Below are 25,055 nucleotides of genomic sequence, written 5' to 3'. Positions count from 1 at the left end.
TCTGGGTCATGTGGCCAGCATGACTAAGCCGCTTCTGGCGAACCAGAGCAGCACACGGAAACGCCGTTTACCTTCCCGCCGGAGCGGTACCTATTTATCTACTTGCACTTTGACGTGCTTTTGAACTGCTAGGTGGGCAGGAGCAGGGACCGAGCAACGGGAGCTCAGCCCGTCGCGGGGATTCGAACCGCCAGCCTTCTGATCAGCAAGTCCTAGGCTCTGTGGTTTAGACCACAGCACCACCTGCTTCCCTTATGATGATTGTGGATAGGGCCAAAGTCAGAGGCGGAGAAGATGAAACCCAAACCTGGACAGGGCCACCCCCCTTTCTCTCTTCCCTACATCCTTCCCATCTTTCTCCCCAGAGATCTCCCTTTCTCCCCACTAGGTGGGATGCTGGGGGGGGGGGAAGGAAGTGGCTGTTTTCAGAAGGAACCTGAACTGATTGCTTGCAGAAAGCTTTTAAGATTGGGCCAGTGGCCGCCTCAGACAGCCAGAAGTGAAGAACCTTACAAAAAAACACAAACACACATCATCTACAAGCAATAATTGCAAGTCACTATAGAAATAAATTATGGGGAAACTGTTTGTCCCATCAAGAAAATGATTAACTCTCACGAAAGCAAATTCAAGTAGGTTTTGAGGGTTTTGAAATGACAGAAATCCTGTCATTTTTATGCTAAATAATATTTTCTTACAGAATGTTACCACCTGGTGTATCCCCCCCCCCCCCCGGAGCGGCTTTGTTAATAATTGTCAAAGATTTATTTGTTTTATTTAAAAGAGGGTTGTGCCAGCCGTAGTAAGGAAATAAACCCCTCCAAAAGAATCTCCCCAGAAATCCAAACAAACTGACAGATTTGTAAAGGGGCAGACAGCCTTCTGGGTAATGAGGAAAGAAAACCTCTCCCTTAAACTAAACCCAGTACCAAATCTACAGACGATCATCTCAGGAGAGTTCTTAGTATGAGGAAGCCTATCTTCAATTTTACACTCACTGAGATGCAACGTGCAATCAGCCAGCCTCTTCCTTCTCCAGCTCCATCCAGCCACGGACATAAGTTTCACAGGTGATGAGCAAAGCACAGCTCCCAATCCATCATTTTTATGTTACACATGCATGGTGGGTTTGCCGCCCTCCCAGGTTGCTAATTCCAAGAATCCATTTTCTTCGAGAGTTTTTCCGAAGGAGCCCTTGTGCGTAGCAAGAATGATTCATGGACAGAACCGGCCTTCCCCGCCTCAAAGCTGCTTCTTTTTAGCTCCTTGAAAAGGAAAAGGGAAAAAAGACGAACTGTGAAGGGGGAGTCCAGAGAGCAAGGCTTGCTTTTTCACATCTCCCTAGACATAGGTGTGGCAAGAGAGCCTTGCCCTCTGAAAGACCGGGTACATAGCTTTGGGGTGCTCTTGGATCCTTTGCTGTCATTTGAGGTTCAGGTGGCCTCCGTGGCACAGATTCAGTGGTAGAGAATCTGCCTTGCATTTAGAGCAGGGGTCAGCAAGGTTTATCTGCCTGGGCTGGATCTGTCCCGCAGAGATCCCTCCGTGGGCTGGAGTTTGCGCGTGCGTGCCTGTGATTTCTGGCATCTGCACGTGTGCAGATGCAATTTCTGGCGCCGCAGAAGTGAGTCCCCGTGCCGCACCGGTTTAGCGCAGCGTGCAAGTGGGCAGCTCAGTTCAGGGGCGGCTTGTGGGGCAGTCAAACGACCTTTACGGGCTGCTTCTGGCCCATGTGGGACGCAGGTGGCGCTGTGGGTAAAAGCCTCAGCGCCTAGGGCTTGCCGATCGAAAGGTCGGCGGTTCGAATCCCTGCGGCGGGGTGCGCTCCCGCTGCTCGGTCCCAGCGCCTGCCAACCTAGCAGTTCGAAAGCACCCCCGGGTGCAAGTAGATAAATAGGGACCGCTTACCAGCGGGAAGGTAAACGGCGTTTCCGTGTGCAGCTCTGGCTCGCCAGATGCAGCTTTGTCACGCTGGCCACGTGACCCGGAAGTGTCTCCGGACAGCGCTGGCCCCTGGCCTCTTAAGTGAGATGGGCGCACAACCCCAGAGTCTGGCAAGACTGGCCCGTACGGGCAGGGGTACCTTTACCTTTACCTTTACCTTTCTGGCCCATGGGCCTTAGCTTGCTGACCCCTGATTTAGAGGGTCCCAGGTTGGGACGGACCCCCACCGCCCAGTCTGAAACCTTGGAGAGCTGCTGCCAGCCTGTGTAGGCCACAAGTGGGAAACTTTGGGCCCCCCAGATATCTCTGAACTACAACTTCCATCAGTCCTAGCAAGCATGGCCAAAGACCAGGCATGGTGATGATGATTTATTACTTATACCCAGTGCTTTTTTTTCTCTTTAAAAAATGTACCTTCATTTTCCTACTCACATTGAAATACTGCCCCTCAATGAGGCAAAACTTAGATTTACAAAATGTTTAGGCTTCCAACAGAATACAGAAAGCATAACAAAACACCAAACATTAAAAACTTTCCAGTAGAGGGCTGCCTTCATATGCCTTCAGAAAGCTGTATAATAATTGACTGAGTCAGACCACCGGCTCAATATTGTCTACACTGACTGGCAGCCGTCTTCCCAGGTTCCAGGCAAGATTCTCTTTCTTTGGGGCAGGAAACTGCTGCTGTGAGCTACCTGCCTGCCCCTCTCCCTTCCGCCAATTGCCAGCCCCACCTCCTCCCCCTTTGCAAATGTCTCCATAGCCCTGTAAATTAAAAAGGTATTAGCTGCTCGGTGTGGCATCCATCTCCAGGGCTGGGGAATCAAAGTGGAAATTGAGTTGTTATTGGCATTAGCTTAACCACACATTGCAGATAATTTAATTGGATCCAGAAGGAAGCTCCTTTCCTCCAGAGGGAGGGGCTCTGCCGCTTAGCGGGTAGGTCACATGCTTTGCATGTAGAAGGTCACAGCTTGAGTCCTCAGCGTCCTCTGTTAGAACAGGATCAGGGGCCCTGTGGCACTCGGGATGTTGTCGCTGCCCCCATCAGACCTTGCCAGCGAGGCCAAGGGTTCAGGGACAGGCAGGATCCATCATCCAGCAGCAGCATCTTGAGCATGGGTAGGCAATCTAAGTCCCAGGGGCCGGATCTGGCCCAGTCGCCTTCTAAATCCGGCCCGCAGGTGGTCCAGGAATCAGCGTGTTTTTACATGAATGTGCCCTTTTATTTAAAAGACACCTCTGGGTTATTTGTGGGGCCTGCCTGGTGTTTTTATGTGAGTAGAATGTGTCCTTTTATTTAAAATGCATCTCTGGGTTATTTGTGGGGCATAGGAATTTGTTCATTTTTTTTCAAAATATACTCCGGCCGCCGACAAGGTCTGAGGGACAGTGGACCAGCCCACGGCTGAAAAAGTTTGCTGACCCCTGGACTAGATCATGGGTAGGCAAACTAAGGTCCAGGGGCTGGATCCGGCCCAATTGCCTTCTAAATCCTGCCCACAGATGGACTGGGAATCAGCGTGTTTTTACATGAGTAGAATGTGTACTTTTATTTAAAATGCATCTCTGGGTTATTTGTGGGGCATAGGAATTTGTTCATTTTTCCCCCTCTTCAAAATATAGTCCGCCCCCCCACAAGGTCTGAGGGACAGTGGACCGGCCCCCTGCTGAAAAGGTTTGCTGACCCCTAATCTGGAGGGTCAAGGAGTTAGAAGAGGTGATCAGATCTTGTTTTTGCTTAACTACAACTCCCATCAGCCCCAGAGAGCATAACCTACATCTGGGAGTGATGGCAGTTGTAGTTCACCAACTCCTGGAGGACCAACCGTTCCCCACACCTGCTCTAGGGTAGTGGTTTTGGGACACCTGAGTTCTTGTCCACACTCTGCCATGAAGGTGACCTTGGGCCAATCTCTGACTCAGCTTAGCCCGCCTCCCAGGGGTGTTGTGCGGCTTAAAACAGGGAGAAGGACAAGCATGCAGCTGCCTTGAGCTCCTTGGTGGAAAGCTGGGATATAAATATGAATGAATTAATCCTTGATATGATAATAATTTTAAAAAGCAGAGACATCACCTTGCCAACAAAGGTCCGTATAGTTAAAGCTATGGTTTTCCCAGTAGCAATGTAAGGCAGTGAGAGCTGGACCATAAAGAAGGCTGATCGCCGAAGAATTGATGCTTTTGAATTATGGTGCTGGAGGAGACTCTTGAGAGTCCCATGGACTGCAAGAAGATCAAACCTCTCCATTCTGAAGGAAATCAGCCCTGAGTGCTCACTGGAAGGACAGATCCTGAAGCTGAGGCTCCAGTACTTTGGCCCCCTCATGAGAAGAGAAGACTCCCTGGAAAAGACCCTGATGTTGGGAAAGATGGAGGGCAGAAGGAGAAGGGGATGACAGAGGACGAGATGGTTGGACAGTGTTCTCGAAGCTACCAGCATGAGTTTGACCAAACTGCGGGAGGCAGTGGAAGACGGGAGTGCCTGGCGTGCTCTGGTCCAGGGGGTCATGAAGAGTCAGACACAACTAAACGACTAAACAACAACAACATGATAACAATTATAATTAATACTACTAATAGACAGGGGTAGGCTGCATGTAACTGCCACACAACCCCAGCCAACACGATCTGCTTAGGCTGGTGGCCCAGCTACAACCAGACCAGGGCTTGGGGTAACTTGGCTACAGGAATCTGTGGCCTCGGTGTTAACTGGAAGGTCGGACTACTGCAGTGTGCTTAAAAATGACTCAGAAGCCTCAGTTACGACCGAATGCGGCTGCCCAACTTGTTGACAGCTTCGAGGCAAACGAGATTGCATGACACCAATTCTGTTAAGAGCTACATTGGCTCCCCGTGCAATTCAGAGTGCTGGTTTTGACCTAGAAAGCTCTTTACAGCTCAGGACCCCAATACCTCCTGGAATGCCTTTCCTGATTTCAACAAACCCAGGCCCTTAGAGTTTCTTTGAGATCCTTCTCTGGGCTGAGGGGATGGGTGACGAGGGCGTTGTTGTTGTTGTTGTTGTTGTTGTTAATTTATTTTTTAAATGCTTTTTATTGAATTTTTCCACAAACAAAATAAAACAATCTTTACAGTCATTCTTAGTATCATCTTATTTACACTGCGTAGAATCACGCCTCGACTTCCTTCCTTCCCAGTTGTGGTTTTCTTACTATACATCTTCTCCTACAGTTTCTTCTTCATTTCTATACACGTCACAAGAATTATATTAACCCTGCTGTAGTTTTTAAACTTCTACAGTTAATTCCTATGTATGTTACAAATTTACCCCATTCTTCTACAAACTTTGCCCCTTTTTGGTGTCGGATTTTATACATCATTTTCGCTAATTCTGTGTATTCAAAAAATTTAGCCTGCCATTCCATAACCGTTGGGATCTCTGGCGACTTCCATTTTTGAGCTACAGGGATCCTAGCTGCTACCATGGCGTATTGGAATAATTTATGATCCTCCTTTTTTACTTCCTCCCCTATTATCCCTAGTAAGAAAGCCTCTGGTTTTTTTGGGAATGTGTACCTAAAAAGTTTCTTGAGTTCATTATATATTAGATCCCAGAATTTTTTCATCTTTTCACATTCCCACCACATATGGTAGAGTTCCCCATCCTTAAGTTTACATTTCCAACTTATTATTATTATTATTATTATTATTATTATTATTATTATTATTATTATTAAACCTGCCTTCACCTTAAGGTCCCAGGGCAGGTTACAGTATTAAAAACAGTTTTAAAAATACAATTAGAGTTAAACTGGATGCAAAATTTAGCACAGCAACTCATTAGCAGAGGGTTGGGGAATATTTGGCTTCCTGCCCTCACTTGTGTCGGCGTAATTTTTGGGTCAGACCAATAGGCCATCTAGACATGTGCAGAGTGCAGCTCCTTTTGTGTATCTTGGGCCAGCTCCTTTTCAGATCCCAGGATGCCACGCTTTGGCCTAGGGCGTCCCCAGAAACGCAGCACACAAGAGTGCCATTCAACACGTGCAGAGTGCAGTTCCTTCTGTACTAATAATTGTCACCCATCCAGAATTAAAAGGGAGGCAGAGAGGCCTTCGTGGAGAGAGGAGTGGCATGGAGTCTGGATCCCAGGGCTGGCCCGCCTCAGAGCCTCTCCCTTTACAAATTAAACCCACGAAAATGGCATATGCAATAAAGGGGACCTTTCAGACATACCAAATATATAACTAATGGGCTATACAGCCAACCTTGTGCCTTTGTTGACATCAGGGAAAGACTGAGCCAGGGAAAGACTGAGCTCAACACAGAGACCTTTCCGTAGACAGTGAAGATGATGTTTTACTATCTTGCTGCCACAGGTTCCTGTAGTTGTTATAAGGGTTGTTTTATTCTGGCTTTTTTGTGGTGTATTGTATTTATGTTTATGGTTTAAGTGTGTTGTAAGCTGGTCTGGGATGTGGGTGGCGCTGTGGGTTAAACCACAGAGCCTAGGACTTGCCGATCAGAAGGTCGGCGGTTCAAATCCCCACGACGGGGTGAGCTCCCGTTGCTCGGTCCCAGCTCCTGCCAACCTAGCCGTTCGAAAGCACGTCAAAGTGCAAGTAGATAAGTAGGTACCGCTCCAGCGGGAAGGTAAACGGTGTTTCCATGCGCTGCTCTGGTTTGACAGAAGCGGCTTAGTCATGCTGGCCACATGACCCGGAAGCTGTACTGCAGCTTCCTCAGCCAATAAAGCGAGATGAGCGCCGCAGCTCCAGAGTCGGCCACGACTGGACCTAATGGTCAGGGGTCCCTTTACCTTTACCTTTAAGCTGGTCAGGGATCTTTGGGACACAAGTGACTTAAGTCTCAATAATAATAATAAAATGCCCCCCTTTACTGGGTTGTTATTTTAATTTCATAATAAAGGTAAAGGTAAAGGTATCCCTGCCCGTGCGGGCCAGTCTTGACAGACTCTGGGGTTGGTGCGCCCATCTCACTCAAGAGGCCGGGGGCCAGCGCTGTCCGGAGACACTTCCGGGTCACGTGGCCAGCGTGACAAGCTGCATCTGGCGAGCCAGCGCAGCACACGGAAACGCCGTTTACCTTCCCGCAAGTAAGCGGTCCCTATTTATCTACTTGCACCCGGGGGTGCTTTCGAACTGCTAGGTTGGCAGGCGCTGGGACCGAGCAGCGGGAGCGCACCCCGCCGCGGGGATTCGAACCGCCGACGTTTCGATCGGCAAGCCCTAGGCGCTGAGGCTTTTACCCACAGCGCCACCCGCGTCCCTAACTTCATAATAACACCTTGTAAATCAAATAAATAATAATATTATATATACTGTCATTTTTTCAAAAAAATAAATCATTATTTACAGGCACAGTGGACCCATTGGAATAGATGCACCCTAGTTAGTTGTAGTCATTAATTTTAGAGTGTCTACTCTTAAGTAGGAATAACACCGCTTACAACCCAATGATTGGTTCTTCCTTTAAGTATTAACCCTTTGCTCTCTCGAGTTTTTTAAAAATGTATTTTTTTAAAATAAAAAATATGTTTTAGCTTTCTTGTTCGTAAGCTGCTGAGAGACATTTGGGCCACAAGCGCTATTATAAAATACTACTACTACTACTAATAATAATAATAACAAGTGATCGGGGTGTTGGAAGTTAAAATTCAGCTTCACTTGGAGGGCACCACCTTGGAGAACTAACCTTGCAGAGCCTCACAAAAGCAGGTTGCACTTGGTGCCATCTTCCCCTTCCTTTTGCGCTCCCAACACAGTTGTTGTTTTTTTAAAATAATATTTTATTAAGTTTTCAACAAGAAAAAAAGTTACAGAACAGTAAAAGAAAAACACACACACCAAAAATAGAAAAATCAAAAATAAGCATAAAAAGAAAAAAGAAAATCCCTCTTTCTGATATCTTACCACTCATTTACTTATTTTCATGACTTCCTCACACCTCCCTTTTTTGTATTCCATTTAAGAATTTGTTCAGCAAATCCATACCCTCTTAATTTACCCTTAATTGTTTATCCTCACATATTATAGCATCAAATTTTCGTCCAATATCAATCCATTCTTACATGTTCTTATTTTGCCTTATTACTAGAACCACTTCGTTTCATTCCAACGTCATTAACATTCCATAATTTTACAGTGTTTCTGTAGATAGATTTTAAATTTCTTCCAATCTTCTTCCACCAACTCTTCTCCCTGGTCTCGGATTCTGCCAACACAGTTGTGCATCAAGGATTATTGGTTGGTTGTCCTGGAGCCAAGGCTGTAGCGTTCTTTTAATCCTACGCGTATAGAAGGAGCTGTGGTCCCGTCTGCTGGCCGTTTCCATTGCGGGGCTTCCGTAGCTGTGAACTTCAGGCCCATGGGAAGAGAAAACATTCCTCTGAGCATGTGCAGAATGCCGTCTCTTCACACCATATATTGGTGCTATGATACTCTTTAAACCGCCATGGCTTCCCCCAAAGGATTCTGGGAACTGTAGCTTGTTAAGAGTGCTGAAAGCTGTTAGGAGAGCCCCCTACCTCTGTGCCGCCATTCCCCTCACAGACCTGATTTCAGGGAATTTTAGTTCCTGAAGGGAATTGGGTTCCCCAAAGAACCCTCGGCACCCTTTATAGTTCCAGTAATTCTTTGGGCAAAGCCACAATGGTTAAAAGTGGTATCATAGCTCTTTGAATGCAAGGTGTGAATTTGTCCTGGTTTTTTTTGCTCAGGGAATTTTAGTTCCCCAAAGGACCCTCCGCACCCTCTCTCAAAGGACCTGTTGACGGCATTTTACCATTGCACTGTGGAGAGTGTATTAACTTATGGTCTGTGTGTGCGGTTTGGGAGCTGCACGGCCAGGGGGAAAAACAATGCTGTCCAGGGTTGTAAAGACTGCAGAGAGAATAATTGGGTGCACTCTTCCCACCTTGGATCAAATCTACGCTTCCAGGTGCCATAAGAAAGCTTCAGAGATAGCGCAGGATAGTGCACACCCCGGAAATGACCTCTTTCAGCTTCTGCCTTCTGGAAGAAGGTATAGGGTTATAAAGGCCAGGACTAGCCGCCTGAGAAACAGTTTCTACCCAAATGTAATTCTGGTTCTAAACGCAGCATAAGGGCTCTCTATAGTATAGTGTATTTTAAAATGGGGTTTCAGAGTTTTTAGGGATTTTGGAATGTTTTATGTAGTTTTTTCAATTTCATTGTTCTGCATGGGACAATGACAATAAAGATATCGTATATCGTATTACAGTTCCAGTAATTCTTTGGGGGAAGCCACGATGGTTAAAAGTGGTATCATAGCTCTTTGAATGCAAGGCGTGAATGTGTTTTGGGTTAACCACAGCCAGCCTCCGCACCCCTTAACACTGATTTGAGGTTGTGAAATTTTACGGAGGTAGCCACTAGCTCAGGGAAGGGCTGTCCTGACAAATGGTGTGTTGGGCTCGTCGGTGGCTCTGAGCTGTAGTTTTCAAAATGGAACCTCTTTGGGCAGGGGCAGTCTACCTCTGCCAGGGACTGTTCAATTTTGTGTATGTGTGTGTGTGTGTGTGAGAGAGAGAGAGATGCTTAAGAGGGCCTACTCAGCCCTCATTGGACTGTTTTGGGGTCGTCATCCCCACTTTTAGGATTTTTTTTTGCAAATAAAGATCTGATGTTCTTATACAAATGTTGAACTTCATCCCAGACTGCTGGTCCCTCCTCCTTGGGCCTGGGAGGACCAAAATGTCAGCTGCAAAAGAATTGGCACGTTTTACCTGAAGATGGAGAATACTTGAAAAGCAATTGTAACGAACAGATTACGCTAGTAGGATTGCAGTAAGGGCCTGGTGAGAGCCCTCTGCTCTGAGAGCCTGCCTAATCATTCATAGAGCATAAGATCAGTTGTTGGCTATGTGCTGTTTTGGGGGAGGAAGAGAAAGAAGGAAAAGGTTTACTTCACCTGGGCAGGTGAGCTAACCCTGGGCGGCCCGGCTTTTTCTTCTCTCCCCTTGCAGATCAAAAACGCGGCTGCCAACGTCTTGCGGGAGACCTGGCTCATCTACAAACACACCAAACTGCTGAAGAAAATCGACCACGCCAAAGTCCGGAAGCACCAGAGAAAATTCCTCCAAGCCATTCATCAGTAAGCTGGGCTCTTTTCTCCTCTGTTCTGCCACGCTGGCATCTCCTAGCTATAAGGGGTAGCAGGTTGCAGAGCCTGCAGAGAGCTGCTCCTGGGACATCAGGAGTCACTGTAGCCATTTGGAGCAAGGCTTTTCTGCACTAGGGGCAGCAAAGGGCTGCTTCCGTCCTAAGGAGCGTCTCCACCCCCATTGTTCTGCCCGGACACTGAGGTCCAGCGCCGAGGGCCTTCTGGTGGTTCCCTCATTGCGAGAAGCAAAGCTACAGGGAACCAGGCAGAGGGCCTTCTCGGTAGTGGCGCCTGCCCTGTGGAACACCCTCCCACCAGATGTCAAAGCGATAAACAACTACCTGACATTCAGAAGACATCTTAAGGCAGCCCTGTTCAGGGAAGTTTTTAATATGTGACATTTTAGTGTATTTTTGGTCTCTGTGGAAGCCGCCCAGAGTGGCTGGGGAAACCCAGCCAGATGGGTGGGGTACAAATAATAAATTTTTATTATTACTAAGGCAGCTGAGGAAGGGCTTTGGGTCCGTGGAAGAGCAGCCGCCTTGCACGCAGAATGCTGTGAGTTGAGTCCACAGCATCCCCAGGTTGCTGTTTTGGGAAAGAACAGTAAAAAAAAAAAGTCAGTTAACAAGTGAAAGGGAAAACAAGATATACCAACTATCGAAGAATGGCAGATGAAGATGATGGACTATATGGAACTTGCCGAACTGACCGGGAGACTCCGAGACCAGAGGGAAGAGACGGTGGAAGAAGATTGGAAGAAGTTTAAGGAATATTTGAAAAAAATATGTTAATATTTGAATCTTAGAATCACTTTGGAAGTGGATATAGGCAGTAGGGTTAGACATAGAAGATATATTTTATAAGTGATAAAATGTGAAGTTTTTTACGGTTAAAGTAAGTGTGGGGGGGGGAAGATGGTTAGAAATTATGATATATGTAAACTGTTAAAGATGAAGTAAACTGAAAATCAGATAGGTGGGATAAAATAAACCGTCCCGGTCCGGGTGCAAATTTAGCCAGCAGAAGATTAATCCAGGATGGCGTACAGGTGAATGGGAAGGGGCTCATCTACGCATCTTCCTCTGGTAGCACCACCGGCAGTGTTTGACCTCCAGGCAAAGGCTCGGCTCGCCAAGGTTCTAGTCATCATTGGGAACCCAGCAAGGCAATGGTTGGAATCAGACCTCTGGGCTTTGGATTGGGTGGGGCAGACGGACGCACCTTTTGATGCCCGCAAGCTGATTGGTTGCTCTTTCCCCCCTTTTCCAGGTTAAGGGGTGTGAAGATGGAACAGAGGAAACTGAGTGACCAAGCCAACACCCTGGTCGATCTTTCTAAGGTAACCATCTCTCTCTCTTTCTCTCTCTTCCGGGATTTGAGACAGGAGTGAGGAACCTTTTCCCCAAACCCGAGAGCCGCATTCCCTCCTGGGCAACTTTCCAGGGGCCACGTGCCTGGGGTGGGCGGGGCCAGTGGCAAAAGTGGGTGGAGCAACTAAGGCAGATTTTACCTTTCTTCAGTAGGCTAGTTTCTGCACATGCACTCGTCCGAAGAGGCATTATCTAGTGCTCAGGAATGGCAGAAACGCTAAAGGAGGCAGATCCAGGGAATGGTGTGGCCTGGGGAACAGAAGTGCTTTGGGGAGAGTCCTAGGGGCCAGACAGAGGCTTGGAGGGCCATATTATTATTATTATTATTATTATTATTATTATTATTATTATATTAAAGTAAAGGGTAAAGGGACCCCTGACCATTAGGTCCAGTCATGGCCGACTCTGGGGTTGCGGCGCTCATCTTGCTTTATTGGCCGAGGGAGCCGGTGTACAGCTTCCGGGTCATGTGGCCAGCATGGCTAAGCCACTTCTGGCAAACCAGAGCAGCGCACGGAAACGCCATTTACCTTCCCGCCGGAGCGGTACCTATTTATCTACTTGCACTTTGACGTGCTTTCGAACTGCTAGGTTGGCAGGAGCAGGGACCGAGCAACGGGAGCTCACCCCGTCGCGGGGATTCGAACCACCGACCTTCTGATCGGCAAGTCCTAGGCTCTGTGGTTTAACCCACAGCACCTTCTAAACCAGGCTATTTACACACAAAAAAAATTAGAACAGTTAAAGACCCATTGAACTTGGCCTGGTTGCAGATTGCCAACCAATGCAAATTCCTCCTGCACCTCTGGTGTCCATACATTAGCAGGAGTTTGCCCCCACAAGCAGCCTCCAGACCAACCCCCAAGGGCAGCCCCACAGAGAGCTCATTGCAGCAATCAGGTTAACAGTGCATGGACCCCTGCGGTCCAGGCCAGAGGTCCCCCCATGCCTGATTTAGGAGATGGGGGATAGGATGAGGCGATTTGAGTGGACTGGCTTGGACTGTACCATGCCCGACATCAGGATGGTGCCAAACTTGCATTTGTGGCTACAGTGGTACCTCGGGTTAAGAACTTAATTCGTTCCGGAGGTCTGTTCTTAACCTGAAGCACCACTTTACTGTAGCTAATGGGGCCTCCTGCTGCCACCACACCGTCGGAGCACGATTTCTGTTCTCATCCTGAAGCAAAGTTCTTAACCCAAGGTACTATTTTTGGGTTAGCGGAGTCTGTAACCTGAAGCGTCTGTAACCCGAGGTACCACTGTACAGTGGTGCCCCGCAAGACGAATGCCTCGCAAGACGGAAAACTCACTAGAGGAAAGAGTTTTCCGTTTTGGAGGTGCTTCGCAAAATGAATTTCCTATGGGCTTGCTTCGCAAGACGAAAATGTCTTGTGATTTCCTGCGGGTTTCCCCCCCCCCTTCCCCCCCTTTTTCTAAGCCGCTAAGCTGCTAAGCCGATAAGCCGCTAAAAGCTGCTAATAGCGCTAATCCACTAAGCCGTCAATGGGCTTGCTTCGCAAGACGAAGAAACTGCTAGACGAAGAGACTTGCGGAACGGATTAATTTTGTCTTGCGAGGCACCACTGTGCTTGGGTTTGATCTGAAGATGCTCACCAAAGGAACCCCAGAAGGGAGATGAGGGTACCCCACACTGCAGCCGTGATCTTTCTTCCGAGCCAGCTCCAGTCCTGGACAAGGCTGCTTCCTCCCCCTTGCCTGAAATCTGTTCCCTCCAGCTTCTCTCGACTGCATGGGGATTCTGAGTCAGGGAGTGGTGGCAGAGGTGGGAGGCAGCAATCTGGCACCTTCCATGCAGGGCTTCCCCGAACGTTTGGTTGCCAGGCAACCCTGTGGAAGGAAGTGATAACACCTGCGACGGGTGGTGGTGCATGGAGCAGGGAAAGAAATGTGTTTACCTAATGGAGCTCACTGCTTGCTTCCTTGCTTGCTTGCTTGCTTGCTTGCTTGCTTGCTTAAACGGCCTCGGTCCAGTATACCTGAAGGAGCGTCTCCACCCCCATCGTTCTGCCCAGACACTGAGGTCCAGCTCCGAGGGCCTTCTGGCGGTTCCCTCTCTGCGAGAAGCCAAGTTACAGGGAACCAGGCAGAGGGCCTTCTCGGTGGTGGCACCCGCCCTGTGGAACGCCCTCCCATCAGATGTCAAAGAGAACAACAACTACCAGACTTTTAGAAGACATCTGAAGGCAGCCCTGTTTAGGGAAGCTTTTAATGTTTGATGTATTACAGCATTTTAATATTTTTTTGGAAGCCGCCCAGAGTGGGGCTGGGGAAGCCCAGCCAGATGGGCAGGGTATAAATAATAAATTATTATTATTATTATTATTATTATTATTATTATTATTATTATTATTATGAACATCGAGAAGAGCCTGGCCGCTGGATTAGGCCAATGGCCCATCTAGTCCGGCATCCTGTTCTGACAGTGGCCGGCCAGCTGCCTCCATGGGAAGCCCCCAAGCAGCACCTGAGCCTCAGAGCTCTCTCCCCTCCTGTGTTTTCCAGCAGCTGGTATTCAGAAGCATTCCTGCCTCCCAACTAGCCTTTGTGGCTAGCACAGTGGTGTCCCGCAGGACAAATGCCTCGCAAGACGGAAAACCCGCTAGACGAAAGGGTTCTCCGTTTTGGAGGTGCTTCGCAAAACGAATTTCCTAGACGAAAATGTCTTGCGAGTTCCTGCGGGGGTTTTTTCCCTCCCCCCCCTTTTCTAAGCCGCTTATCTGCTTATCCGATAAGCCGATAAGCCGCTAAAAGCCGCTCATAGCGCTAATCCGCTAAGCCGTCAATGGGCTTGCTTTGCAAGACGAAAAAACCGCTAGACAAAGAGACTCGCGGAACGGATTAATTTCGTCTTGCGAGGCACCACTGTAGTTGTTTATAGCCCTATTCTCCCTGAATTTGTCAGGAATTTAAACCATCCAGGTTTGTTGGTTCCTGATGCCTGTACCACCATTCCTAGATACTTATAATTTGTGACTTGTTCTAATTGATGGCCTCGAAGTTCCCAGTTTCTAAGCTTTGGTTTTCCCCCAAAAGCAAGTATCTTGGTCTTTTGATATCATATTTTTCGCTCTATAAGACGCACCAGACCGCAAGACACACCTAGTTTTTGGAGGAGGAAAACAAGAAAAAAAATATTCTGAATCTCAGAAGCCAGAACAACAAGAGGGATTGCTGTGCAGTGAAAGCAGCAATCCCTCTTGCTGTTCTGGCTTCTGGGATAGCTGCGCAGCCTGCATTCGCTCCATAAGATGCACACACATTTCCCCTTACTTTTTAGGAGGGGAAAAAGTGAGTCTTATAGAGCAAAAAATACAGTAATTGATTTTGAGATGTTCAGTTTCACAGTATGCTGCGAGCTTTCTTAGTGCTCTTTTGAGTCCAATGGGGGTTCTAGATAAAATTGCTTTGCTTCTGGGATTGTACCCCCAAGTGTGTTTTATAAGCTGGTCTCCGACTGCAATAAATTATCTATCTATCTAACCATCCAGGTTGCTGGCCATCCCTGTGGAACTGAAGCCCACACGCTTATCCCCTCTGCCCTCCCATCTAAGCAAGCAAAGACGCTTTGCTGGTTTTCATGACATGTTCCAGCCAGGCAAAAACACTTGAGGAGGGTGCAGAGCAGGGCTGGTGAAGGGGCGTGGCCTGGAGAGACAGGGATAGCTTGAGGAGAGAGGGTATCCCTTAGGCTTGTTAAAGGTAAAGGGAAAGGGACCCCTGACCATTAGGTCCAGTCGTGACCGACTCTGGGGTTGCGGTGCTCATCTTGCTTTATTGGCGGAGGGAGCCGGCGTACAGCTTCCGGGTCATGTGCCCAGCATGACTAAGCCGCTTCTGGCGAACCAGAGCAGCGCATGGAAACGCCGTTTACCTTCCCGCCATAGCGGTACCTATTTATCTACTTGCACTTTGATGTGCTTTCGAACTGCTAGGTTGGCAGGAGCAGGGACCATGCAACTGGAGCTCACCCCGTCACGGGGATTTGAACCGCTGACCTTCTGATCGGCAAGTCCTAGGCCCTGGTTTAACCCACAGTGCCACCCATGTCCCTTCCGATCTCAATGTAGCCTGCTAATTTGCCTCTTCTTTTTTTAAAAAAATAAAAATTCTTTTTTTTTTTTTTTAATTAAACAGATGCAGAACGTCATGTATGACCTCATCACGGAACTGAACGACCGGAGCGAAGACCTGGAGAAGCAGATAGGCGGGCTGGAGTCCAAACTGGAACAGCTGAACACCAGCTTCCACTCCTTGCCCTTGCTCATCACGGACGCTCTGTGCCAGCAGCAGCAGCAGCTCTTGGCCACCATCCTCGAGGCCCGGGGGGTGAGCATGGGCGTGGGCGCCCCCCAGACTCCGCTCTCGGACAGCCCTTTGGGGGTCAGCTCAACCTCTTTTCCCACCCCTTATACCAGCTCCAGTAGTTGCTGAGCCCCGTCGGACGTGAGGGAAACGACAAAAACAACACACGCACGCACACGTGGGTCTTTGTTATCCGTGTGGGGGTGTCAATCCTGGCCCCGGATGTGGGGGGGGGGGAGAGAGCAGAGGACCCCAGCCGCCGCCTTGTGGGGTCGCCTGGAAACAATGCGAGCTTGTCTCGGTGGTAGCGCCCCTGTTGTCGGGGTGGGGTGGGGTGAAACGGGCGTTTTCAGCAGAGCCCCTCGCAGCGGCATTCGGTGGACCGTAGGAATCCACGTTCAATCTCAGGTCTTCAAAAATCGAAAAATAAGCCAACTCCAAGGGCATCGATGCAACGGCGCAAGGTAGGGGGACCATTCCACTGTGTTGGACCCCAAGCCACTGGCATTGGGGTTGTTCATCTCCTTCTTTCTTCCCTGGTTGTTTTTATTTTTATTTTTAAAAAACATTACTATTCCTTCTTCCCCTCCGCGCATTAAGTGTCTTGCCGAAGAAAGTCAAAAGGCGACCGGGGAGGTGGCGAATTGGCCGGAACAGAAGTGCCCCCCCCGCCCCCACTCCTCCTCCTCTGCTGAATCTTGGCAAAGGTCTCGAGGTATCATTCCAGCTCCCTCAAAATTAGTTTTGCCAAAGAGACCGCCGTAAAGGTCTTTTTTGTTTGGTTTTAAGAAAAAGGGGAAATGGCCGGTGTCACCTTTTGCTGAGGCCTAAGAAGAGTTACCTTGACTTGGGGAGATCGGAAGTTTTCCACCACTAAAGCTGTTCTTGGCATGTCCTTGCGGAGACAAAGCAGCGATTTCGACACATCCAGGTGGCTTGGCGTTTGCCCTCCCCTCGCCACGGGCAAGGAGATTGCCACTGAGGAAATGGGTTTGCTCAGATTCCGAGCCCTCCAAGAAACGCAAAGCGAAAGAGAAGTTGTTCTCCATCGTCCTCCCGAGAGAATCGCCCCGAGCCCCTTCGGCTCGCCAGTGGTGCTTTGAAAAATCACATCCCTTTGGGCCACAACCCTTCTTTAAACGTTGCAGTTACCAGCCTGAACTGTGTTGTGCCACTGCAGTTTCCAAGGGCCTATCCACATTACAAACCTCTCATCTGGGCTTTCTAGATTCATCAACTTTTTATTATTAGTAGAGCTTCCCTCCCCACTAAAAGCACCCCGGGAATTGTAGGTTTGCTTGTTTTTTCTGGTGGTGGGCACTTTCAAAGGCTCCGCGGCTGACAGCCATTGGCGACTGAACTGGTTTGAACCCGGTTTAAATGTAATTCGCTATTGGCACTTCAATTGGTTTGCTCCCGCTTTGAATTGCCATATAGACAATTAGGCTGCACACTGGTTAATGAAACTGCAGTCAAAGTGGCTGAACTGAATTGCCACTGGCAGTCAAATCAGTTCCAAGCCTGGTTTGAAATGCCACTGGCTTGCATTTGAAGGGTGTGCAAGCCCCGGGATTTTTCAGCACGCCGGTACAGGGGTGTGGAGTGCACAGCTTATTTGAAAAAACAATTATTAGGAATCATTAGGTAGCTGCCTAATGCAGAGTCAGATCCTTGGTCCATCTAGCTGTGTGCTGTCTACACTGACAGGCAGCGGCTGTCCAGAGTTTCAGTCAAGGGGCTCTGTTGGAGACACCAGGGATTGAACAGGTTCCCCGCCACCGCTGTCTAAGTCATGTCTGAATCCTACCATTTATTCACTGAGCTCAGGCTGAGCCCTTCCCACTCGGCTACAGCCCATTCGGAAATGCGTAAAATGCCGCCATTCGCATTAGCGGTTAGCGTATCCCATCCTAACCCTACCTCGCAGGGGTGTTGTGAGGATAAAGTAGAGAGGGGCAGAGAATTGTGCCTGCTACCTTTATCTCCCTTGGAGAAAAGCCGGGGTGCCATTTTGCAGTGTGCGAAATGTTGTTGTTGTGGTTTAGTCATTTAGTCGTGTCCGACTCTTCGTGACCCCCTGGACCAGAGCACAACAACAACAACAACGCCCTCGTCACCCATCCCCTCAGCCCAGAGAAGGATCTCAAAGAAACTCTAAGGGCCTGGGTTTGTTGAAATCAGGAAAGGCATTCCAGGAGGTATTGGGGTCCTGAGCTGTAAAGAGCTTTCTAGGTCAAAACCAGCACTCTGAATTGCACGGGGAGCCAATGTAGCTCTTAACAGAATTGGTGTCATGCAATCTCGTTTGCCTCAAAGCTGTCAACAAGTTGGGCAGCCGCATTCGGTCGTAACTGAGGCTTCTGAGTCATTTTTAAGCACACTGCAGTAGTCCGACCTTCCAGTTAACACCGAGGCCACAGATTCCTGTAGCCAAGTTACCCCAAGCCCCGGTCTGGTTGTAGCTGGGCCACCAGCCTAAGCAGATCGTGTTGGCTGGGGTTGTGTGGCAGTTACATGCAGCCTACCCCTGTCTATTAGTAGTATTAATTATAATTGTTATCATGTTGTTGTTGTTTAGTCGTTTAGCCGTGTCCGACTCTTCGTGAACCCCTGGACCAGAGCACGCCAGGCACTCCTGTCTTCCACTGCCTCCCGCAGTTTGGTCAGACTCATGTTTGTGGCTTCGAGAACACTGCCCAACCATCTCGTCCTCTGTCGTCCCCTTCTCCTTGTGCCTTCAGTCTTTCCCAACATCAGGGTCTTTTCCAGGGAGTCTTCTCTTCTCAGTGTGCGAAATGTAAGGCCTTCCAAACAATTCATTTCTGGATATTAAAATCCCTCCGTACACCACGGGCTCAGATCTGGAGACTACCTGAAGGCTGGGGATGAGAATGTAGCCCCAATAATGCACACGTTTTAAGGGGAGACTATTAGATTCTCCCATCCCTCCCTGAGTGAGTCCCGGGGCGGCACTTGCATGAGCTTTCATCTTTTTAGTTCTGCGGATGCGTATTTTTTTAAAAAATGCCACAGCACAAAAGGAAAACAAATTGGGAGGGAGGAGGAAATAAGCAGACTTCCATGACGAAGGCCTTTGCAGGGTGGGAAAGTTCCAAAGAGAGACAGAGCCTAATGTTTAGCCAGGATCTCCTTTCTTGTAATTTGAAGCCATTGGTTCGAGTCCTACCCTCCGGAGCAGGAGAAAACTAGCTTGTTCCCTCTTCCGTGTGAGAGCCCTTGATTTGAAGAAGGCTATCATATCTCCTCTAAGTCTTCTCTTTTCCAGGCTAAACATACCCAACTCCCTTAACCGTTCCTCATAAGGCTTGGTTTCCAGACCCTTGATCATCTTGGTTGCCCTCCTCTGCAAACCTTCCAGCTTCTCAATCTTCTTCTTAAACTGTGGTGCCAGAACTGGACACAGGATTCCAGGTGTGGTCTGACCAAGGCAGAATACAGTGGTACTATTACTTCCCTTGATGGGGACACTATATCCTTCTGCTGATGCATCCTAGAATAGCATTAGTATTTCTTGCTGCTGCATCACGCTGTTGACTCATATTCAGCTTGTAGTGCCCCAAGACTCCTAGACCCTTTTCACATATGCCAGTGGCAGGTCCCCCCCACCTTATATTCGTGCAGCTGGTTCTACCTTCCTAGGTGGAGAATCTTAACATTTGTCCCTATTGAAATTCATTTTGTCAGTTTGGTTCCACTTCTCCAATCTGTCAAGGCCATCTTGCAGCCCGATTCTGTCTTCTGCAGCATTAGCTATCCCTCCCAGTTTGGTGTCACCTGCTGCTGGTCAAAAGGGGGTTCTCCATTCCCCCGAAGGGGCCAAAACTCACTCTTTTTACACTGCCTGCTTTTAACACCCTTTTAACTCCCCAGAGACCCAGGGACGTGGGTGGCGCTGTGGGTTAAACCACAGAGCCTAGGGCTTGCCGATCAGAAGGTCAGCGGTTCGAATCCCCATGACGGGGTGAGCTCCCGTTGCTCGGTCCCTGCTCCTGCCAACCTAGCAGTTCAAAAGCACGTCAAAGTGCAAGTAGATAAATAGGTACCACTCTGGCGGGAAGGTAAATGGCATTTCCGTGTGCTGCTCTGGTTCGACAGAAGCGGCTTAGTCATGCTGGCCACATGACCCGGAAGCTGTACACCGGCTCCCTTGGCCAATAAAGCGAGATGAGCGCTGCAACCCCAGAGTCGGCCACAACTGGACCTAATGGTCAGGGGTCCCTTTACCTTTAACTTCCCAGCGGGAACAAGGAGCAAAACAGCCACAGCCCTCGGCTCTTAACCCTCCCTTCCCTTTTGTCAAGGCAATTTTTGGCATCACCCATTCGCTACACCTGCTTTTTTGTCAGGCAAATGCCTCACTCTGGCACGGCTCCTCATTCAGGCTGTTTGGGGGGGGTTGGGGGGGGCCTTGGCTTGGCTTCTGAGCCCTGCGAGGCGGCCGCTGGCTCGTTCCAGCGAGAGCCGAGCAGGTGACTCTTCATGTTCCCTTTGAACAGGCAAAGCAAGCGTGTAATTGCTCAGCGATATTAATTACGCGCCGCCCCGCGGCTCCGGTTAATTGCGAGCGAAGAAAGGGGAGGGAGGAAACACCCCAGGTAGATCTAAGTGCTTTTTAGCGATTTTTCGGCATGTGGGGTTTTTATTTCAGGGGAGGCGGGGGGGGGAATGCACGGTCTTTTGTCAAAACTCCCCTTCAGCAGCTGTGTGTGGCTTTTCCGAACATCGCAGCGCCAGAAAGCATTAAACGGGGAAGAGGGAGGGAGGGAACCTGCCACTTAGCGAGGATGGTAGGTGGCCCGCATTCCTTGCAATTGAAGTTGCTTAGGAAACGGAGCGGAGCTTCAGGGCAGGATCCTTATAACGCCCACTGGATTCTCTCCCCCCCCCCTCCATGCCAGTTTGGGGCTTTGGCGAGGCCCTGCTTCACCAGAAAATATTTGGAGGAGGGTTATATACGGTGCGAGCCACTCTGAGTCTTCTCGGTCAGTCCCCCAGCCTCCCAGAAAAGCTGGGATTTGTCTGAAGTGATCAGAACGAGGACATTTCTCCTGCCAGCCGGGGTACAGAGCACTTAGCTAGATGGGCCGAGTGTTGCAACTCAGTGTAAGGCAGCTTCCCCTGTTGGGAAAGAAGCTGTGGCTCAGCACTAGAGCATCTGCTTTGCATGCAAAAGGTCCCAGGTTCCGTTCCTGGCATCTCCAGTTGGACTGTTACTGTCCCCCGCCTGGAGAGCAGCTGCCAGTCAGTGTCTGTAATACTGAGTTAGATGGGCCAGTGGGCCGACTCTATATAAGGCAGCCCCTCCCTGCGTTCCTTTAGCTACATAAAAGGAAGTTAGGGCACCTCCACCATGAGGAAAGGAAGATAGAGACTGGCTTCATGCTCTAGCATCTATGAGGACTAGAATCTTTATTTGGAAGGGAAGGGCCACTCCTCATTGTTAAAGCATCTGTTTTGCAAGCAGAAGGCACCAGATTCAACCCCTGGCATCTCCAGTTACGGAAGGGAATGTCCCTTGCCTGAAACCCAGGACAGCCACTGCTGCCAGCCTGTATCAACATCCCTGAACTAGGTGGGAAAGCTGCCTGACTCTGTATAAAGCAGTTTCCTACGGCTTTATTCCTAGCACTTCAACTCACCTGCATGTTTCTTTTTGCTGTAAATCCTCATTTGGCAGCCCTGTGAGACAGGCAAGAGTCTTCTGGCCCCCATGCGGCAGATGTGAAGATGGAGGCTCAGAGAAAGGAGGTCGGCTCCTCAAAGGCTCCACACAGAGGGCAGAGGTGCAGTTCGAAGCACGCACACCCACCCCTCCCGAATCCTCTTAGCCACACTAGTAGGGGGTAGCACGGTGGGCAAGGGACTTACGGGGAAATTCCAGGAAGAGAAGCAGCTCCAGCCCACACAGTTGGCAAGGAAAGAGTCTCGTTCCATTTCAGCACCCAGGACAGCTCTGCTCTCCCGTTCTCAAGGCAAGACTGCCTCTACCTCAAGCTTCTCAGAATGCAGACTCAGTTCCACATTGCAGGACTCCTAGCAGGTGGTTTCAATCACGGGAGAACTGCACAGTAGGAAAGGGTCAGGCCCCTTGAGCCAATTTCGGATCCCCAATGGCTGTTAGTCTGGGAAAGTTACAAGCCTCCTCCCCACCCCACCCCAATGTTGATCATTTCTGGCATATCAGTGGCTTGGGGGCAAGAACAATTTTTTTTTTGGTCCAGTCTAGAGAGAGAAAGGAGGGACGCGGGTGGCGCTGTGGGTAAAACCTCAGCGCCTAGGACTTGCTGATCGCATGGTCGGCGGTTCGAATCCCCGCGGCGGGGTTCGCTCCCGTCGTTCGGTCCCAGCGCCTGCCAACCTAGCAGTTCGAAAGCACCCCTGGGTGCAAGTAGATAAATAGGGACCGCTTACCAGCGGGAAGGTAAACGGCGTTCCGTGTGCTGCGCTGGCTCGCCAGATGCAGCTTGTCACGCTGGCCACGTGACCCGGAAGTGTCTGCGGACAGCGCTGGCTCCCGGCCTCTAGAGTGAGATGAGCGCACAACCCTAGAGTCTGGCAAGACTGGCCCGTATGGGCAGGGGTACCCTTACCTTTACCTAGAGAGAGAAAATTGCTGGCTGCTCGGCTGGAAGGCCTTTTTCCCTCACCCTGGCGACCAGGCGAACCCCTGATCCCAAAACCGCCTCGTTCTTCCTACCCCGTCCTTCTGACATGAATCCAGAGAAGGGAGCGTCAGATCCTATCTGTTTGGCTGGCAGGATCTCAGCCCCGCGTCTGCCCCTCCTCGTCTCTCCAGGTCAGGCCCCTTATTTTTGTGGCATCTCCCGCTATCGCTCAAAGCACCTGTGTTTCACCGGAAATGAGAAGAGCCCATCAAAACCGCGCTGGCACCGGAAGCTGGAAAGAAAAAATGGGCTGCGATGAATACTTAAATGAATTTCGTAGAGCAGCCTGTTCCAAGGCAGCTGTTAGGCAATTAACTACAAATTGAAGGCTTTTTTTGGGGGGAGGCAATGATTACAGACTGCAGGATCAGATTTAACACCTCTCCTAGTAACTCCTTCGCTCACCAGAGATCATCCCCCCCCCCTTTTTCTTTTACTAAACAGAAATGAGCCCGAGACACTCTGTTCAGTCGGAGGTGCCAATTTTGTAATGCCTTACCAGTTTTGATGGGCTTGGTTTTTGGAAAGAGCATGTGAAACACTGCGGCCTGGGGCTTTTCTTGCACCGCTTTGGGCAAGGGGAGAAGATTGCAGGATCGATTGCCCCCCCTTCAGTTAGAACCCCTTTTTCGGAAAGTCACCATCTTCATGAGAGAGAGAGAGAGAGCGAGAGAGAGAGAGAGATTGCAGCTTATCTTAGGGAGGGAGCACCATGGCTGTATGGAAGAGCCCAACCCCTGCTTTGCATGCAAATTATCCCAGGTAGACATCTGGAGACATCTGCCAGCCCAGTAGACCTGCTGCCAGTCAGTGTGGACAAGCCTGAGCTCATCTGACTCAGTACAAGATGGCTTCCTATGTTCTAGCATTCTGGTCATGTATGACATGAGGAAAAAGTGCAGTTGGGTTGTGCCTCCTGACATTCCAGAGTGGTACAGTCTCAGCAGAGCCGTATCAGGTGCTGTGTTTTTACTTCTTGAATGTGTGCATCAGCTCTGGAGCGTGTTTTTGACACCAGGACACCTTGCGGCAGCCCCTGCCCCCGCAACCTTTTTTTAAAAAAACTGTAAACAAGCCATCTCCACCACTGAGGCGACACAGCCAGCTATACAAAGGGTGGGGTGGGAAAATGGGACAAGAGGTCTCAGCAAAGATGTCCCCTTCAGCTAACCATCTGGCAAAGCAATGAGATGCCAGGCACAAGATAAATGTCATATCTGCACCGTTTGAAGCACTATGATACCTCTTCAACAGCCACGGCTCCCCGCCCACCCCCCAAAAAAAGATTTTTGGGAGCTGTGGCTTGTTAAATGCAACGGCAGTCATTAGGAAACACCACTATTCCTCTCTCAGAGCTACAATTTCCGGAGTCTCCTGGGAAGAGGGATTGATTGTCAAACCACTCTGTGAATTGTGGCTCTGTGGGGGGAATAGCGCGGTCTGCCAACAAATCTCAGCATCCTTAAACTGCAGGATACTTTGGGGGAAAGCCGTGACTCCTGAAATGGCATACTGCTTTTGAAACAGGGCGTGGTATGTGCCCAAACTCAATTCTGCCGTTTCCTTTCTGCCCCATGACCCCTTTCCTTGCTCCCCAGGAGGCAGTGTTGGCCACTCGCCTAAATGGTTTTGAAAGAGGATTAGGCAAATTCATGGGAGAGAGGGCTACCCATGGCTTTTAGCCACCATGGCTTTTAAGGCTGCTGTGCTTCTGAATACCAGCCACTGGAAACCTCAGGAGGGGAGAGTCCTTTTGTGCCCGGATCCTGCTTGCCAGCTTGCCACGGGCTTCTAGGTGGCCACTCGGAGGTGCGCCACTGGTCCAGTGCAGCAGGCACCCTATGCTCATTCTCTGGACTTCGCCATTGTGGGCTCAGGTTCCACAACCTTCCCACAACTTCTCTCTGCTACGAGTGTGCTGCTAATAATCACCCATCATCTGGAAATGCCTGCAGAGGCGGAGGAATAGGGGACACTGGTACCGCCGTTGGCAACGATGGTCCTAATGTCACCCCCAGCAAAGCCACCATGGTCTGACCCACAAATGTCTACCCGCCTGCCCCCCACCATCAGAAAGGAGCCAAACCACTGGAGCAACTGCACACCTTTACAAAACAGCTGCGTCTGACCTAGCCTGGCGCTTGACGCGTTTCTCGAGACGATAAGAGCTGCACTTAAAAGCTCACTTTTTTCTTTTTTCTTTTTTTCTCTTTTTTTTAAAAAAAAGATTATTAGGGGAAAGCATAACCATAGTTTTATTTTACCTATGAAAATATATTGCTATATTATAAAGGATAATATTGTAACTTTCAAAGTACTCTTTTTGTATCTGACGAGCTAGTTTATAGGCGGGCAGCTTGGGGAGAGTGGTCCTGCCTGAGCCTTGCTTGCTTGTGTGATTGTTTCTGGGGTTACGGGTCGCTTGGCAGACAAAGGGGACATGGCGTGGTGTGTCGACACACGGCAGAAGGTTTTCAACTGGTTCCAGGCTGGTTTGAAGTCTTCTGTTGTCGTCCCGCCACCCAAGGAGAGGGAGCCTGAAACTGGGCTTAGAGAGATCTCTGCTGGGAATTCTCCGCACCTGAAGGTAAGGCTTGAAAGGTCTGTAGCTCAGTGG

General features: G+C 49.5%; 1 protein-coding gene and 1 long non-coding RNA gene across 2 annotated transcripts in view; one reads left to right on the top strand and one right to left on the bottom strand.

The window, feature by feature from the left end:
* Positions 1-15,899, top strand: part of KCNN3 (potassium calcium-activated channel subfamily N member 3) — a 99,488-nt gene extending 83,589 nt beyond the window's left edge. Inside the window, exons 6-8 of the mRNA XM_083715691.1 lie at positions 9,917-10,044; positions 11,326-11,395; positions 15,585-15,899. Of these exons, the coding sequence (XP_083571817.1) occupies positions 9,917-10,044; positions 11,326-11,395; positions 15,585-15,881 (495 nt within the window). The 3' untranslated portion in view covers positions 15,882-15,899. The remainder of the gene's footprint in view (positions 1-9,916; positions 10,045-11,325; positions 11,396-15,584) is intronic.
* Positions 15,900-18,880: 2,981 nt separating this feature from the next.
* LOC310833549 lies at positions 18,881-24,602 on the bottom strand. The gene is made up of 2 exons (XR_014558778.1): positions 22,370-24,602; positions 18,881-21,995 (listed from the first exon to the last, which is right to left on the bottom strand). It is a non-coding gene; the product is annotated as an uncharacterized lncRNA (long non-coding RNA).
* Between the last annotated feature and the right edge of the window lie 453 nt (positions 24,603-25,055).

This window comes from Podarcis gaigeae, assembly GCF_964106915.1.
Source record: "Podarcis gaigeae genome assembly, chromosome: 16".
In the NCBI taxonomy this organism is placed as follows: domain Eukaryota; kingdom Metazoa; phylum Chordata; class Lepidosauria; order Squamata; family Lacertidae; genus Podarcis; species Podarcis gaigeae.
This window is presented reverse-complemented; position numbering and strand designations above follow the sequence as displayed.